Source organism: Armigeres subalbatus, chromosome 2 (assembly GCF_024139115.2).
Source record: "Armigeres subalbatus isolate Guangzhou_Male chromosome 2, GZ_Asu_2, whole genome shotgun sequence".
Taxonomy (NCBI): domain Eukaryota; kingdom Metazoa; phylum Arthropoda; class Insecta; order Diptera; family Culicidae; genus Armigeres; species Armigeres subalbatus.
This window is the reverse complement of record NC_085140.1, coordinates 362,968,915-362,984,948: the sequence shown is the minus strand read 5'-3', so window position 1 is coordinate 362,984,948 and position 16,034 is coordinate 362,968,915. Positions and strand designations below refer to the sequence as shown.

Genomic DNA, 16,034 nt, shown 5'->3' with positions numbered 1-16,034 from the left:
ATGTCTAGGAAAGTCCACCCTAGGAATGGGAGGCCACCGGCTTACTGGTGGACTCAAGCAATTGCAAACCTTCGCCGCGCCTGCCTACGGGCACGGAGGCGGATGCAGCGAGCACGCACAGAAGAGGAGCATGTTGAACGACGGGTGGTGTTCGTGGCTGCTAGAGCCGCTCTGAAGACTGAGATTAGATCAAGCAAAAAAACCTGCTTCGAGGACCTGTGTCAAAGTGCCAACGCGAGTCCATGGGGTGACGCCTATAGGGTCGTAATGGCCAAGACACGTGGGGCGATGGCCCTCCACAGAGCGTTCTCCAGAGATGCTGGAGAGGATCATCGCGGGGCTCTTCCCCAAGTCCCTGGCCTCACTTTGAGGAACTGCCAGGGGCCAGGGTGGCCGACGAGGGAAGAGTCACCGTGGTGGAACATGCGGGGATTGCTTAGTCCCTAAGAGTAGATAAGGCGCCAAGACCAGATGGTATTCCGAATCTGGCCATCATAGTGGCTCCCGAGATGTTCAGATCTGTCATGCAGAGATGCCTGGCTGAGGGAGTCTTCCCTGAAGCATGGAAAAGGCAGAGCTTGGTCCTATTGCCAAAGGCGGGAAAACCACCGGGGGATCCATCGGCATATAGGCCAATATGCCTGCTTGATACGGCGGGGAAGGTGCTCGAGAAGATCATCCTCAACAGGTTGTTGATACGCACGGAGGGTGCGGATGGTCTATCGAGTAACCAGTTTGGCTTCCGAAAGGGTAAGTCGACCGTAGACGCTATCTTGTCGGTTACCAAATCCACGGAGATAGCTTTTTAGCGAAGATTTTATATTATCGAGGCTTTCAGCCCGAGGCTGGCTCGTCTCGAACGCGGAGATAGCTAACCAGCGTAAGAGGAGGGAAGTTCGCTATTGTGCAGTAGTGACTCTCGGCGTGAGAAATGCATTCAATAGTACCAGTTCACTATGGTCCAGGATACAGATTTACGCGGAAAGATGAATTTTTCGCCAAAACTATATTTTTTAGAAAAAACTGTTGTTCTACAAAATTGTTCGCAATAGTAAGGCCATCATTATGGTTTTACCAAAAAAATAGGGTGGCCCATCATATAAAAAAAATTAGGAAATATTTTTTTTATTTCTTGGAATATTGACATGTTATGTTCTACAAAGTTGTAGCGTAGCTTATTCCAATCAATTTTGCTAAAAAAACTTTTTCTGTAGCTCTTAAGTTGGCTGATTTAGAGCAATTTTACCTAATTGGATTAGGGTGTACCTAAAAAAACAGTATTTTTGATCTAATTTTTTTGTTTTAGATTTCTCGAAAAAGTCGTCTTCAGGTGACTTTTAGAGCTCAAAAAAATGCAACTTTTGGTGGGTAAATATGCACAATATCTTTTTCCGATCAAAAGTTATAATCGTTTTTCTGTCAAAATTACATTTTTTTCATAAGTTGATATCTCCGGTTAGGGCAGACCAAAAAAATAAAATATGTTTACACGGCATTTGAAAGATAAATTAATATTCTTCATTATGTCAAAAAATTGGGGATATGTTATTTTTTTATCTCAAGTTTTACCAATTTTACTAAAACAATGTTTTTTCAAATAAATTAATATAACTCGACAACGGAAAAAGATACAGACGATATTCTGAAAGCAAAACACGCGTTATGAAAAGCCCCAAAAGTCTTCAGAAGATGACATTCGTGAGAAATGAAAAATAAAAATCTACAGCTCTAACACTTTTTATAAGTTTTATCATTATCATCGTATTGCAAGATTTACGAGAAGAGATGCATTTTCGGTCTGAAGCATACTTTTAAGAAACAAAATTTGTTCTACAAAGTTGGTCTGGATACTTGGGCCCTTATTATAGAGTTACCGAAAAATAGGGTGGGACATTTTATAAAAATGTAAAATTTTCTTTTTTTTTATTTTGCGGAATATTGACGTAAAATGTTCTACAAAGTTGTAGCGCAGCTTTTTCCAATCAACTTTGCTATATAAACTTTTTATGTAGCTCTTAAGCTCACTTGTTTAGAGTAATTTTACTTACCAGGTTTAGGGTGTCCCTCAAAAAAACAATATCTATGATCTGCGTATTTCATTTTTCATTTTCACGAATGTATACCTTCTGAAGACTTTTGAAGCTTTCCATAACGGGTGTTTTACTATAATAATATCGTCTGTATCTTCTTCCGTTGTCGAGTTATATCAATTTATTTGAAAAAACATGATTTTAGTAAAATTGGTGAAACTTGAGATAAAAAAATAACATATCCCCAATTTTTTGACATAATGAAGAATATTGATTTTTCTTTTAGATGCCGTGTAAACATATTTTTTTGGTCTGCCCGAACCGGAGATATCAACTTATGAAAAAAATGTAATTTTGACAGAAAAATGATTATAACTTTTGATCGGAAAAAGATATTGTACATATTTACCCATCAAAAGTTGCATTTTTTTGAGCTCTAAAAGTCACCTGAAGACGACTTTTTCGAGAAATCTAAAACAAAAAAAAATAGATCAAAAATACTGTTTTTTTGAGGTACACCCTAATCCAATTAGGTAAAATTGCTCTAAATCAGCCAACTTAAGAGCTACAGAAAAAGTTTTTTTAGCAAAATTGATTGGAATGAGCTGCGCTACAACTTTGAAGAACATAACATGTCAATATTCTGAGAAAAAAAAAAAAAATTTCAGATTTTTTTTATATGATGGGCCACCCTATTTTTTGGTAGAACCATTATGATGGCCTTACTATTTCGAACAATTTTGTAGAACAACAGTTTTTTCTAAAAAATATAGTTTTGGCGTAAAATTCATCTTTCCGCGTAAATCTGTATCCTGGACCATAGTGCAGTTGGGCAGAAATTGCAGATGCGCTCCTGCTTCTTGGAATTCCCGAGTACCTGTACAAGTTTCTCGGAAGCTACTTCCAGAATCGAGTACTGGTATACGACACGGAGGCGGGGCGGAAGTGCTCAAGTGCTCCATTGCTTAGGAAGAAAAAATAAACACACGTCCCGTTACGCTGGGATATGGATACACTGAAGTAGTGCCAGGCTCTATTCAACTCTGAAGCTGACAAAATGCGTGGGCTGCTTCGGTAGTAAAGCGAGTGATCTGCTTGTGCCGAGGTAGGAGTATCGTAGTGGTTAACCGCTATTGCCATCTCGAGGCGTGGCAGAAGTTTGAGTGTGAACTGCGCATGCTGAGCCATGAACTTATTAGACTTATTGTTCTTATTCTTTGTCAGGTCAGTACTTATATTGCGTGTGCCAAATATTGCTTTTTTTTTTGTTAAAAACAATGCGATAAAAGTTGGAAGGTGCAAAATTGATGTTGCTTTACAGCTACTAAGGGAAGGAAAGGGTTGACTAAGCTGTCGTCAGATCGTTAGGTTTCATTTTCACAGTGAATATTCCTACACCCAACCGGCGGTTGTTAGATTTTCTAACAATTCTGTATAAGAATCTAACAAAACCTGTATAAGAACTGGGAATATGCGAAATTGTTAGATTCTTATGCAAAAAATGTAAGCTATCAAACAAATATTGTTAGAAAAGCTTACAAAATTGTTAGATTCTTATACAATACTTGTATAAGAATCTAACATTTTCGCATATGCCCAGTATACAGATTTTGGTAGATTCTTATGCAGAATTGTTAGAAAATTAAACATCCGCTGGTTGGGTGTATATGTATATTCATTCAATCATTATACTGCTAAGGTATTCGGTTTTATTTCCGTGTTTGTGCCAATCATTTGTTACTCAAAGTACGATAATGAAAAGCTTTGGAAAAAAAAACGCGCTCTTCTAGAATGGGTTCCATGAATTGACCACTTTTACGGACGTTCCGAATCTTCTGCAGGAACTCCGGTGGCCTCTCAGGTCCATTACAATGGGTCACCATAATCATTTGTTCCTCAGCGTTCGATAATGAAAAGCTTTGGAAAAAACCGCACCCTTTTATGATAAATTTCACAAATTGACCACTTTTACGGACGTTCTTGATCTTCTGGAGGACCTTCGGTGGTAACCCAGGTGCATTAAAATGGGTCACCATAATAATTTGTTACTCAGCGTTCGATAATGACAAGCTTTGGATAAAGTGCAAAAATCTGTCCGTAACATCATCCCACTATGGGGGATCCCCATACAAGCGAGCGGTCAAAAATAAAATTGGACTTTTAAAGTGATTTTCCACTTAGTTTTAGCTGTGTATGGTCGAAATAGCATGAATATACAATTTCCAACCCCCCCCCCCCTTTGGGGATCGTCTATGAATTACGTAATTATTTTTTTCATAGGTTCGATTAACGTGACAAAGCAAACCTATTTGGGAAGTTGAAATTTCGTGCGTTTTCTTAAGGAGAAGGAAGGGGCTGTACAAAAACTAAGTTCAGCAATTTATGGACATTATGGCGGCGATCATGTTAAATGACATTAATTTCATGACATTCCGTGATATTTTTTGTTCTCACTCTCATGCCTCACAATTTGTATTTAGAACAATTTGTTTGACAAAGTACTAGGATCTGAAGGATCATAAAGCATTAAATGTTAATCAAATAATCAGAATTGAAAATAACTTTTGAAAAAGGGTATTAGCAAATTAGAAATCGCAATCCCATGACATTTTTACGTGTACAAGTTATTCAAAAATGAGATTAATATATTCTCAAAAAATGTGGACATTCATTGTGGAATGTAAGAATGCTCCATTCTTCCGAAAAGCAAAATTCTTTTAATTTAAATAACAACACTATTTGAATTACTTTTGATTTGTTTTCATGATTTCTACAAGTTATATACAGCATCATTCTTTTTCTGTGTCAAGGTTTAAGTCTTCAATGATATTTTCTTCAATTCCATCAACGATGGAAGATGAGATAAATTCATCTAAAGTATTAGAAGATAAAGAACTTTTGAAAATCTTCAAATATTACAAAATTACGCATGGCATAAGAATAACTAAGTGAAAAATTTTTTCCAACGTCTCCTCGTTATCCAAATCGAGCTTAAAATGGATCTGATTCATGTAAGGCACGAAGGAAAATGTCAACATTTGCCTCTCTTGATCATTTTCTTGCATTATGAGTTCTAAATTTCTTCAACTGTTTATATTGACTTTCCGCTGGTTGTTCAGCCAGTGAACCTCAAAGTGTAGATGAGTGAATAAATATTTCCCTACCATTAGCCAGACATTCATGAACACTAGCAGGAATTTCATACGCTCCGTTCTAACTAAGATATTGTTCGTCTTTACTTTTGCAATAAACATGTCGGGAATTATTGATTCCAGGAGATTTATAAATATTTACATATTATGAAATCTCATATTTAGTTCTCCATCAGTAGCTAATGAATAGCTCAGAAAATTAGGTTTAGAGAATGACTCAAACCACTCAAGCCCCAAACGCATTTCAGCGGAATGGCGACGGAAACGGTAAAATTTGACAGGAAATATATGAGCGAACTGTTAAATCCTTCCGTTACCGTTGTGCTGCATTGCATTGGGGGTTTTATTCATTTACTCCTTTGAAAAGTTAATTAAATGAGCTCAAATGGTTATAAATAAAGTCGAAGTTATTACCAATAAATGTATTTTGACCATACCCTTTGAGCGCATAGTTCAGTAGATTTCCCGTCGAATGAAACTTGTTGCGAGAAAATCGGACACAAATAAGTGTCTAAATGGCGATTGCGTTCTTTTGCGCACATACATACAGACGCGCATGCACACACATACAGACATCACCTCAATTCTTCGCGCTGAGTTAGTTGATATATACCACTAGGGGTCTCCGGGCCTTCTATCAAACATTCGTTTTTGGAATGAGCATTAACCTTGGAGTACGAGAGAGGCAAAACACGGTAAAAAACAAATGAAAAAAAAAATCAGAGTGACTTAACTCTGTTAATTGCAAATACTGGCAAGAAATTCTTTCGGGACATTTTTGTCGAAGCTTTGTCCTTGATGTGTATCATAAAAGAACCTGGGATTCCTGAGGAAAAAAGTTCTTCACTATCAAAGTTGAAAATAGCGTCGTTTTTGGAAAAAAATATTGCTTCCGCATTTTTTTCCATTTTTTTCACAGTGTAATTACTAGTTTTTGCACACCATTTTTAAGCTTATACAATAACCTTTGTAATGATGTATTAACATTGAAGAAAAACATTTAAAAATATTTCAATAAATAGTTGAAAATAAAATGTTTGTTCAGATAAGTTGCTAACGTTTTTGCCCATTGTTGACTTTGCCACCTTATATCTTTGGAACTAGTGCACCTGGGGTCGTCAAATTCAGAATTTCTCTTAATTAGAGTATTGACAATGGAGAGAAAATATTTTAAAATAATTCGGAAGACATGACATTTTCGATTAATGACCGCCCGAAATCCTATAGTGTCCGCGGAATCCATACCTTCAATTTGGTTCCAAAAGATTGAGAATCGATTTGAAAATGAACTTTTGGAAGCAATTCAAGTTGGGGTCATTTTTGACCCGCTAATGCACAATGTGTAACTTATTTTTAATGCACTAGGAAGGTTAACAAAGCTTAAAAAACTAGCGCTAATGGAGCCTTTTTCTTGTATTATAAAAATAGTATTTTGGCCATAACTTTTGAGCCCATAGTCCGATATGGCGATATAACAATTGGGCAGGATTCTGCGAATGCAACTTGTTACGAGCAAATCGATTAAGGATAAGTGCCTAAAAAATAAGTAAGATTGTTTGGCGGGTTTTGCGCTCACACATACACACACACACAGACATCACTTCAATTCGTCGAGCTGAGTCGATCAGTATATAACACTATGGGTCTCCGGGCCTCCTATTTCGTTTTTGGAGCGAACATAAAGCCTTTACGTATACTTTGTATACGAGAAAGGCAAAAATCAAACAAGCATCAATTTGTTCCACTAATTTTGGAATCGATTGGATCTGAAAATTTTACCAATATTTAGAATGTAATGAGCGGAGGCAACACTTTACCAGAGCATAATACGAATCACTCCGTATATACACGTTTTTCAGTCTCCATATTATCAAACAAAAATTTAATTTTTTCCTGTGGGACATATTGACTCTAGTTTGAACTAATCAAAGATAACATGGGACAATTATGCGTAGAACGGCTGTGTTCTCTATCTACTTGCACTGTCTATAATAATACTTGCTCCACAGTTCTACTTTGCGACGATGGCACTCACGATTCCCTTTTGTTTTCTGATATTTGTTTCACAGTTACACCAAGAATTTATCACCCGACAAGGTGAACCTGAGTGCGTTCCGCGGTGAAGGTGAGCTCTCGAATCTGCAACTGGATGAGAATGTACTGACGGACCTGCTAGAGCTGCCGTCGTGGCTGCGTCTCACGTCCGCCTGGTGCAATCACGTGTCGTTTCGAATATCCTGGACCAAGCTGAAAAGCACGCCCATAACGCTGGTAAGTAGGGAGCACTGAGAATGTGAACTACTATAGTATGATAAAGCATCACCATTAATAATAATCTAAGACGAAACTCTATTGTACTATGCAAGAGTTGTGGAGTGGGAGCTGGGTAGCGAAACGAGCGTTGGGCATTTACTGCACCATGTGGCACCTACAACAAATTTTTCGTTTTTATTTTTTTTGTGTGTTTCTCACAACCTGCAATATATGACCATATCGCCACCGATCTAGTGGGAAATTATATTTTTAGTTCTTCTATCGACTGGGGTCTCCGATAGCCTTGCTAGGAAAGGTGTGGGAGTACCAATCCAGAGATGGCGAGTTCGATTCTCGGTCCGGTCTAGGGTGTTTTCGGGTGGGAAACATTCTCGACACCCTGGGCATAGTGTATCCATTGTATTTGCCACACAAGATACGTACTCATGCAATGGCGGGTATAGATAATACTAATAAAATACTAAGTTGCAAAGCAGGCCAAGTTCCAGTTGGAATGTAGAGCCATTGAAGAAGAAGGATATAAGATATAATAATTGATTTGAATATCAGATGATATTCAATTTTTTTGCAGATGTTTATCGAAACCTTCATCGTGGTTTATATAATATAGTGAACCAATAGCCGATGCTTACGCTTGCTCAAAATCAGAGCCTTTGATGTTTAGGCGAAGAAATTTTCAATGAATATACTGCGTAACGTATTTAACAAGTATTTAATAATAAGTTCTGCATCTTCTCCGTATAACACGTAAACAGAACGTTTATTGTTGAACAAAATTGGAAATCTTTCTGAAGTAATCTCTCTACGGTCCATGAAAGAAATATTACATTGGAAAAATTACTATTTTGACAATTCCCCAGTGTTGTACCTTTTTGCTAACAATTTACATTGAGGTAAAAAAGGGACTAGGAATTCAAATCGTCATAGAAGAATAATTAACAAGCATATTTCCTTAGTAATATTATCGGTCCCTGTATCACTTCTCTTTCAGACCCTTGACGAAGTAAACATTACGATAGAAACATGTGAGATTGCACGAAGTGGTACTCCTACGGCGGGGTTTTCTAGTATATCGGTTCCTCAAGGGAAGTATAGTTTTATCCACAAAGTCATCGACGGAATAACTATTGTTGTGAACACCGTGAATGTGAACCTGAAAAGTCCAGCCTTCACAGCATCCGTACAGATGTCACGAATACGTGTAGAATCACGCACACCCAAGTGGCTGCTTGGTGATCTGCGGGTCACTAGGCTTAAAGACCCTAACCGGGGGCTGATACTGATATTCAAAGAACTGTCCTGGCAAACGGTCCGTATCGAAGCCAGCTCTACACAGGATCAAAGTCTGACACCCCTGCGATTGCTTACTAATCAAGCGCGCTGTAGGATAACTATTAAGAAGAAATTGTCTGATTGTAGTATAGTAGCTAGTAGATTGGTTCTAATATTGGACGATTTGTTGTGGGTATTGACTGACTCCCAGCTGAAAGCAGCACTCCACTTTGTGGATTCGTTAACAGGACTGATCAAAGCATCCACCAATGTTGTTCAGAGAGCAAAAGCTCAACGAAAACTGGAAACTCTTCCAGAGTATCAAGCGCAGCTGGCACAGTCTACGCGAGTACAGGACGTGCAACAACTGACGGCAGCTCAACGGTACTTCAACATCTATGATGTTCGTGAAACTTCGTACCATTTCTTTAGTCAACGAATCGATTTGCACCTTTGTGACGATGCCGGTGTCGGCAGATCTAGTCATCCCAATTTGAAAGATGGTGGTGCTTTGCAGATTTCCGTGCAAGGTTTTCAGATCGATTACTATCCATATCATTTGGCAAAAGCGGACCGTTCCCATTGGCCGAAGTAAGTTTTGATTAGAAAAAAAGTATGTGCAATTTACTGTATGGAAACATTTTTATTGTGCATATAGATATAAAGAAGCAACAGTTCCTCCTGCCCTTTGGCTTGAGCAATCTCTGAATACCTTCCGTGAAGCGATACTAAATTTAAGTCAACCCAATAGGATACCAACACATCCTAGCTTAGAAAGGTAAAAATTCGCTTAGAATTACGTATTGTTAAATAAATGTCATAATTTATGTGAACTTTCCAAGAACTACAAATTTCGGTCAACAAACACACACGGCTAACCAACAATCGCAAAGAAATCCACAGAGCAGTGGAGGTACACAAACCGGAACGAATACCGGAGTAAATACTCCCAGCTCTCCCGGATCTCAATCGACGTCTTCATCACCTATGAAAAAACACGTTCTCGACAACCTTGCCAAACTGATGTGCGCATGTGTTATTATGAAGGTAGAGGAGTTCTCCCTTTACCGTGTGACCACCTCCGGTAGAAAGCAGATGCCAAAGGAGTTCATTACCGGTAAGTTGAGTTTCTATGCATGCTTTAGTTAAGTACCAGAATCAGATATGCGCAAAACGGAATGTTTGTCTGACTGCTTTCTTATTTTTGTTTGCACGTGGTGATTCATGTCAATTTTTATCTAGCACTCAGCAAAAGGAAAAAAGGTATTACAACTATAATCATCTTTTTTTTTACAGTTTTGATGTTCATGGTGTTGTACGAAGAATGTCGGAATATTTTTTTTTTATTGAATCATGTTAAGTGTTCAGTAATTCTAGGAATAATTTCATATTTTGAAGGCGATGTTAGTTTTGTAGATTTTTTGTATCTTATACTATCATTTAATGAGTCAAGAATGCAAAAGCTATAGGAACGACTGAAATTAATATGTTTCATTCAAAGTTTGAAAGTTTTACCTACCGACAAAGAAATTAGAGTTAAAGCAGCACGAAATATTCAATTTCTTTTATAAATGTGCAAAACAATTGCATTATTTCCATTCATTTCGATTTCAGTTTTTCAAGGCTACCTCGCCTAATCATTAAATAACCGCTTAGCTAGTTAGCATTGCAATTTTATCACCTTACCACGGCAAATCGGTTGAAAAAAAAATCCAAGAGGAAATTGGGCTTATTCTGCGAGTCGAGTGACGTGAGGTGAGTCGATTTTAGCAATTCTCACGTGAGGTGACCATGTTATTAAAATGGGGCCATACGACTCTTCTCACGTCATTCGAGCAATCTCAAGTCACTCCACTCGTGGAATAAGCCCAAATATCGAGGAGATGGAAGCATGAGCAATGAGCATAAGCATTTTAAGCTAATTGTTAAGCATAAAGCACTTTTTTAAGGTTTCCGGAAATCGAACTATGACTTCAATTTTCATCATTTTCCTCGCCATATTCGTCATCTTCGTCAACATCATTTTCATGTTTGTTTTGATAGTCAGTTGCAAAAAATCTAATTGTGAAAAAGTAGACCAACTCAACCAGACTCAAAATGCTAGCTCCCATAAACAGGCCTAATATTCCACCGACAGAAACCACCACGTCGAGGTTTTCCCTTACAATCTGTCTTCGATAGCGTTGCGATGGCAGTGCAATCAGTTTGAACAGCACCGAGCGGCCATCACGATTCTCCATCTCTGACTCCTTGCCAATGACGCGTATTTCGTGTTCCGTACAGGACGGTAAACACTGGCAGACCAGTCCATTTGTACGCCAAGGTTGCATGATTGTCGTCTGCGGGAACATCAAATCCTTTTGGTCCAAACAAAAAAGGCCATCGTAACCACAGATGGGACTTTTGTCTTTATCTAAAACAAAATGAAAACGTATCAGAATAGTATGATTATATTTAACATTGTATATTACCGTCAATGATCATATTGTGATGACAGCAGTTACATATTTTAATCTGAGCCATCTTCAAGCACTCTGTTACACAAACACTGTAACTGTAGTAGCGATAATTAGAGTTACTGTTTTCGTCAGGGAAGAGGCATCGTCGGATTTGTGGGTCGACGGTACGAACTAGAGGATCGTTAACAATATTCTGAAGTGTGAGATATATTGTACCAGAATACCCTTCTGGAATTTGTGTAAACTGGAGAGTAGTTAGTAGCATGTGTGGAATGTCTTCCTCATTAAGAATGTAGGCCTTAAATAAAAAAAAATTGGCATTAAAAGATTCTAGGATTCATTTTAGGTTTGCTATCATGTTCTTACGGAAGTAGCTTTTGTCATGTTCACCAATAATTCGCCTTGAGCTGTACCGCGACCAACTTCCATACTAAGCCAATTGTTTCCTCCTCTGCAATAAAAAATATGAATATAATAAGTTTTTTATTCATTTTTCGAACTTTAGGTATTTTTTATTTATTATATGGAGTGATATTAACGCTCTCACGCTAAAAATATAAGGTTGTGAGTAACGTACCGCGCGCTTAAATGCAGAGTACAGACATAGTGACCAATCTCAATGTTTGAGCAAAGTAGGGTTTCTTACCGAATTCCCGGCCTAATATGCGTACGATTGCATTATTTAATTGATATTTATGACAGGAAGCAACTTTTCCTGAATTTTGTGGGCCGTGTAATACTGCCATAGGCTTCACTTCAGCTTAAAAATTAGCTATTCTTGCTAAACATCGTTTGAAAAAGCTTTAATTTGATTTAAATTAACGAGGTGTAGCACGTATTTCAGTCACAGCGATTGCTTTTCCGACATACTTCAATTCAATTTCCGGCATAAGCGATTTTTACTCAATCTCTCAACATCTTAATCTCTCATTCTCTCTCGGGATGGTAGAAAATGCGACGTAAACAAAAATATGCACGATCCACGACAACGTGATGCCAGATGGTATTACATAATAATTTTTATTTGATTCAGAAAATATATTCACTTATCCAAATTCCTTTCAAATACTTAAAAACAATGTTGTTTTCACTTTTTAAAATCGAGAGAATTATAAATTACATGATAGCGTCAACGTATTAGACAGTTTTCTTAACGATGAAGGATTATTTTCATACTAAAAAAAGACTCTTGGCCTTTTGGCAGCACGGTGCGGCTAGAAGCTCTTGGGCCGAGGTGATTTTGTGTTCGGTTTGAGGATACATTTTTAAATGTATTCTAATATCTTCTTCTTCTTCTTATATATAAAAATGAAATGGTCTGTGTTCGTATCCGCATAACTCGAAAACGGCTGGATGGATTTTTTTCATTTCTTCAGCAGAAACATTAGTTATAGTTTCCGACGGGTTTATATGATATTTTCTCAGTCGAAAATCAATAGTAAAGTTGAGTAAATAGAAAAAATTTAAAACACAGATTCGTATGGGAATTTCGCATGGGTAGTTCACAACGCTGATTTTCGCCTACTACGCAGGACAACGTCTGCCGGGTCGAATATTGTTTCTATAAGTTCTAATGATACGAACGAATAGAAATGTTTGAAGTGCGTGAGTTTAGAATTATTGTGTGGTGATCATCAGCTTCAAGCAATGATTGTATCGAGCGCTGTGACGATTTTCAGGTAGGGTAAAACGTCCTATCGTTGCGGTATGCCCTAATGTTGCGGTAGTATTAAAGTAGTACATTCTGGATATAGTACCATTGAAAACAATTGTGGGTACGCTAAAACTCTTCGGATTAACGACTAGAACAGCTTTTGTTTGACAAAATTCCAACAATTGAAAAATCAACATTTTTCGTTAAAAATTTGAATCCTTTGAGCCTATTATTGCGGTAGTGCTAAGTTCCTATTGTTGCGGTATCACTCTCCATAAGAATTAAATGGAATACCGCAACAATAGGACTGACCTTCAAAAAATATCGCAACGATAGGCAACTGCGTCCTATTATTGCGGTAGTTTGTTTTTATTGTGATAAAAACAAAACAGCATAAGTTCAGCTTATTTGACGTAATATTTACGAAACTATAATTAACGAGCATCCTATTCAACTACTACAATGTGGAAATCGACCAACAGGGAATTTTTGAAAAAAAATTGTAATCAATTTTGATTTGACACGATGCTTAACCCCTCCATAATAGGATGATTCCCTTTTTTTAAAAGTGGAAAGAATCACTCCGGCTCAGTTGTGTTGCAACGAAGAGCGAAATTTTCAAATCTACATTTTTATTTTCTATAATTGGAGTAAAACAAATGGTTGAAAAATAATCGAGTATTGTGCGAGATGAATGGGAGACTTAAAAAAAATTATAAATCATAAACCCACCGGCTTCCAAACAGTATAAATTATTAGTTTTCTGTGCAGTGAGCCGGGAATCGGGCCCATAGGCCCAAGTAGTGATTTACCCTATATGACGATTTCCGCGATTTCCGCGATTTCCGCAGACATAAAGATGATGTGTGCGGTCCCGACCACGACGACAAAACAAAATTATGTATATCAAATTTAAAACAGGTTAAAATATTAATAACAACTGTTGATATAATTTAGTAATCGTCATACGTTTCGAATAATCATTTTAGAAAAAAAATAATAGGATATGTTTCGTTATTTGTGTTTGTTATTTTTTGTTATTTTAACTACTATTAGGATACAATTTATTTAAAAAATCAGTTACAAAAAGACGTACCGTCAACTGGGGGGAAGATGATCATTTTTGAGACAAAACATGCAATAACAATGTGTGTTTACATTTTAAATCGAAACAAATATGTTTAAAACATGTACTACTATACGTTGCAATAATCAACAACTTTAGTTTTCTGAAATGCGTTCGCATTTATTAAAATCAATTAAATTATCACACATTTTTCGAATAATCTGGTTTGGGGTGAAGTTGATCAAGACAGCTCTACTAAAACCATTATGACCTAGTAGTCAAAATACACTAAGTTATTTGTATGAATGTTGAATTTACTACGTAAAGAAGTCTAAGAAGCAGAGCCTAAAATATTCATCTTCATGAAGCAACTTCGGTCCGAATTTTAACGAACATCGCATGAATATTCAAAACATAGAAAGACAATGTCAGACGACTACTTCACGAACTCATTCATTCGACTGTCACTGAATGTGTTTACTATGTGCAGAAAAAAACTTATTATCATTGTTTATGTTGATGTTTACTGCTGAAAGTGCCTCGCGGATGAAAATCGGATTCAGTCCTGTGTGATAAATCAATTTACTCATTTGAAACGTGTTCAGATTTCAGATAATTTATCAATTTGCAAAATGTGCATAAATATTCAATGACTAATATTCAACTGAATATTGACTGTCCAGAGACGACTATGAATGTGTCGGAAGTGAACTGACAAATGAAGAAAAATGAACTTCACTAAAAATTTTCGATTGTTTTACACTCTGCTAAGAAGTCAATATTTGAAACGAAAATAGCGTCATTTATGACTATCTCTCTCTTTCTTCCACAAAATACATTTTCATGATTATAATCGAAAAACTCGGATTTCTACCTAGCGGTAACATTACTTGAACGGAGAATATTGTTGACTACCGTTTCATAAAAAAATTGGCACTTTTGACTGACACATCAAATGATCATCTTCACCTCAACGATCATCTTCCCCCCAGTTGACGGTATAACTAAATATCACGACCCGTTAAAAATCTGTTACATACTTGGAAGGTATTCGTTGCTTTGTATAGTCACTTTATCGCTAAACTATAACGTACTACCTAAATACTTACTTTTTCGCCAACTGGATCGAATTCAACAAATAGCATGACCCCATCGAAGTCTGAATAACCTTGAAATATTGGCAACAATCAAACTTAACACCGTTCCAGGAGCATTCCTTCAGCAGTTCATTGCAAGCGGCTCGCACTCTGGCTGCATACCGATTGTAATTCGATTCCGGGCACTTGATGCAATCGTCGCAATCCGTGTAGGGAGCACAGTAGGACATAATTGAGCCGTAGTTGTATAGGTTGTGAAAGATGATTCTCAGCATGAAATCTTCCACATCATAATTGTACTCCATATCTTCGTTGGTTTTGAATCCTTCAATGACAGCCTCCAGATTCCCATAGGTTTCCTTGGCGTAACCCATCTCGCATATTCCCATCGAAGGGAAATTTATCTTTTCCCTTGCGTGAACATTCTCAATGACCATACTGACCGCGTTGTTATGAAACGTTTCCATGTAGGATAAGATCAGATAGTAGGATCCAGTCCATGAAAGCATCACACATCCGAGCCAAAATAGTCTTTCTGTGTAGTGATACTTTTTGTTTGCAATATATCCAAGTCCCATCAGCGAACAGTTGCTGCAATAGTCCACCAGAATTTTGTAACAAATTGGTAAAACATGCTTAATTTTTTTCATCCTGAATTCTTCTGATGTGTAGCGTACACTGAATGTTGAGTCCGTTTGAATTGTCCTCTGTCCTACAGTAATATATAACGGATTTACAAGCAGCGAAGCTTATTAAAAATTCATCGCTTACTTATGTTAACGCTCATTTTCACCACGAGTGCACGAATTTTTAATGTTTCCATTTCTCTCGCGTTCAGCTGAACTCCACTTCTTTCGTTAGATTATGCATGTTGCATCGTAATGAAAATGCTAATTATAATTTTTGTCTATGAGCTACAACATGTTAGCTCGAAACATGCTAATTGATAATCTAATATGTAGCACATTACAATAACGCTTTACTGGGTGAATAATTTCCAATCAACAAATGAAAGCAAAATTGAATACTT

General features: G+C 37.2%; 2 protein-coding genes across 5 annotated transcripts in view; one reads left to right on the top strand and one right to left on the bottom strand.

Annotated features, from left to right (window-relative positions):
* The window catches only part of LOC134213009 (bridge-like lipid transfer protein family member 3B), a 48,493-nt gene that overhangs the window by 14,109 nt on the left and 18,350 nt on the right, over positions 1 to 16,034 (top strand). For 3 of the 4 annotated variants that reach the window (XM_062691456.1, XM_062691455.1, XM_062691453.1), the window contains exons 2-6: positions 7,252 to 7,453; positions 8,448 to 9,319; positions 9,387 to 9,506; positions 9,571 to 9,845; positions 9,971 to 9,991. In XM_062691456.1, the coding sequence (XP_062547440.1) occupies positions 7,252 to 7,453; positions 8,448 to 9,319; positions 9,387 to 9,506; positions 9,571 to 9,845; positions 9,971 to 9,991 (1,490 nt within the window). The remainder of the gene's footprint in view (positions 1 to 7,251; positions 7,454 to 8,447; positions 9,320 to 9,386; positions 9,507 to 9,570; positions 9,846 to 9,970; positions 9,992 to 16,034) is intronic. The other variant, XM_062691454.1, reaches the window with a different exon arrangement.
* LOC134213010 (sodium channel protein Nach) lies at positions 10,002 to 15,986 on the bottom strand. Its single transcript, XM_062691457.1, has 4 exons — positions 15,017 to 15,986; positions 11,554 to 11,638; positions 11,200 to 11,485; positions 10,002 to 11,141 (listed from the first exon to the last, which is right to left on the bottom strand). The coding sequence occupies exons 1-4, from the start codon at positions 15,652 to 15,654 to the stop codon at positions 10,702 to 10,704; spliced, it is 1,449 nt and encodes a 482-aa protein (XP_062547441.1). The 5' UTR covers positions 15,655 to 15,986; the 3' UTR covers positions 10,002 to 10,701.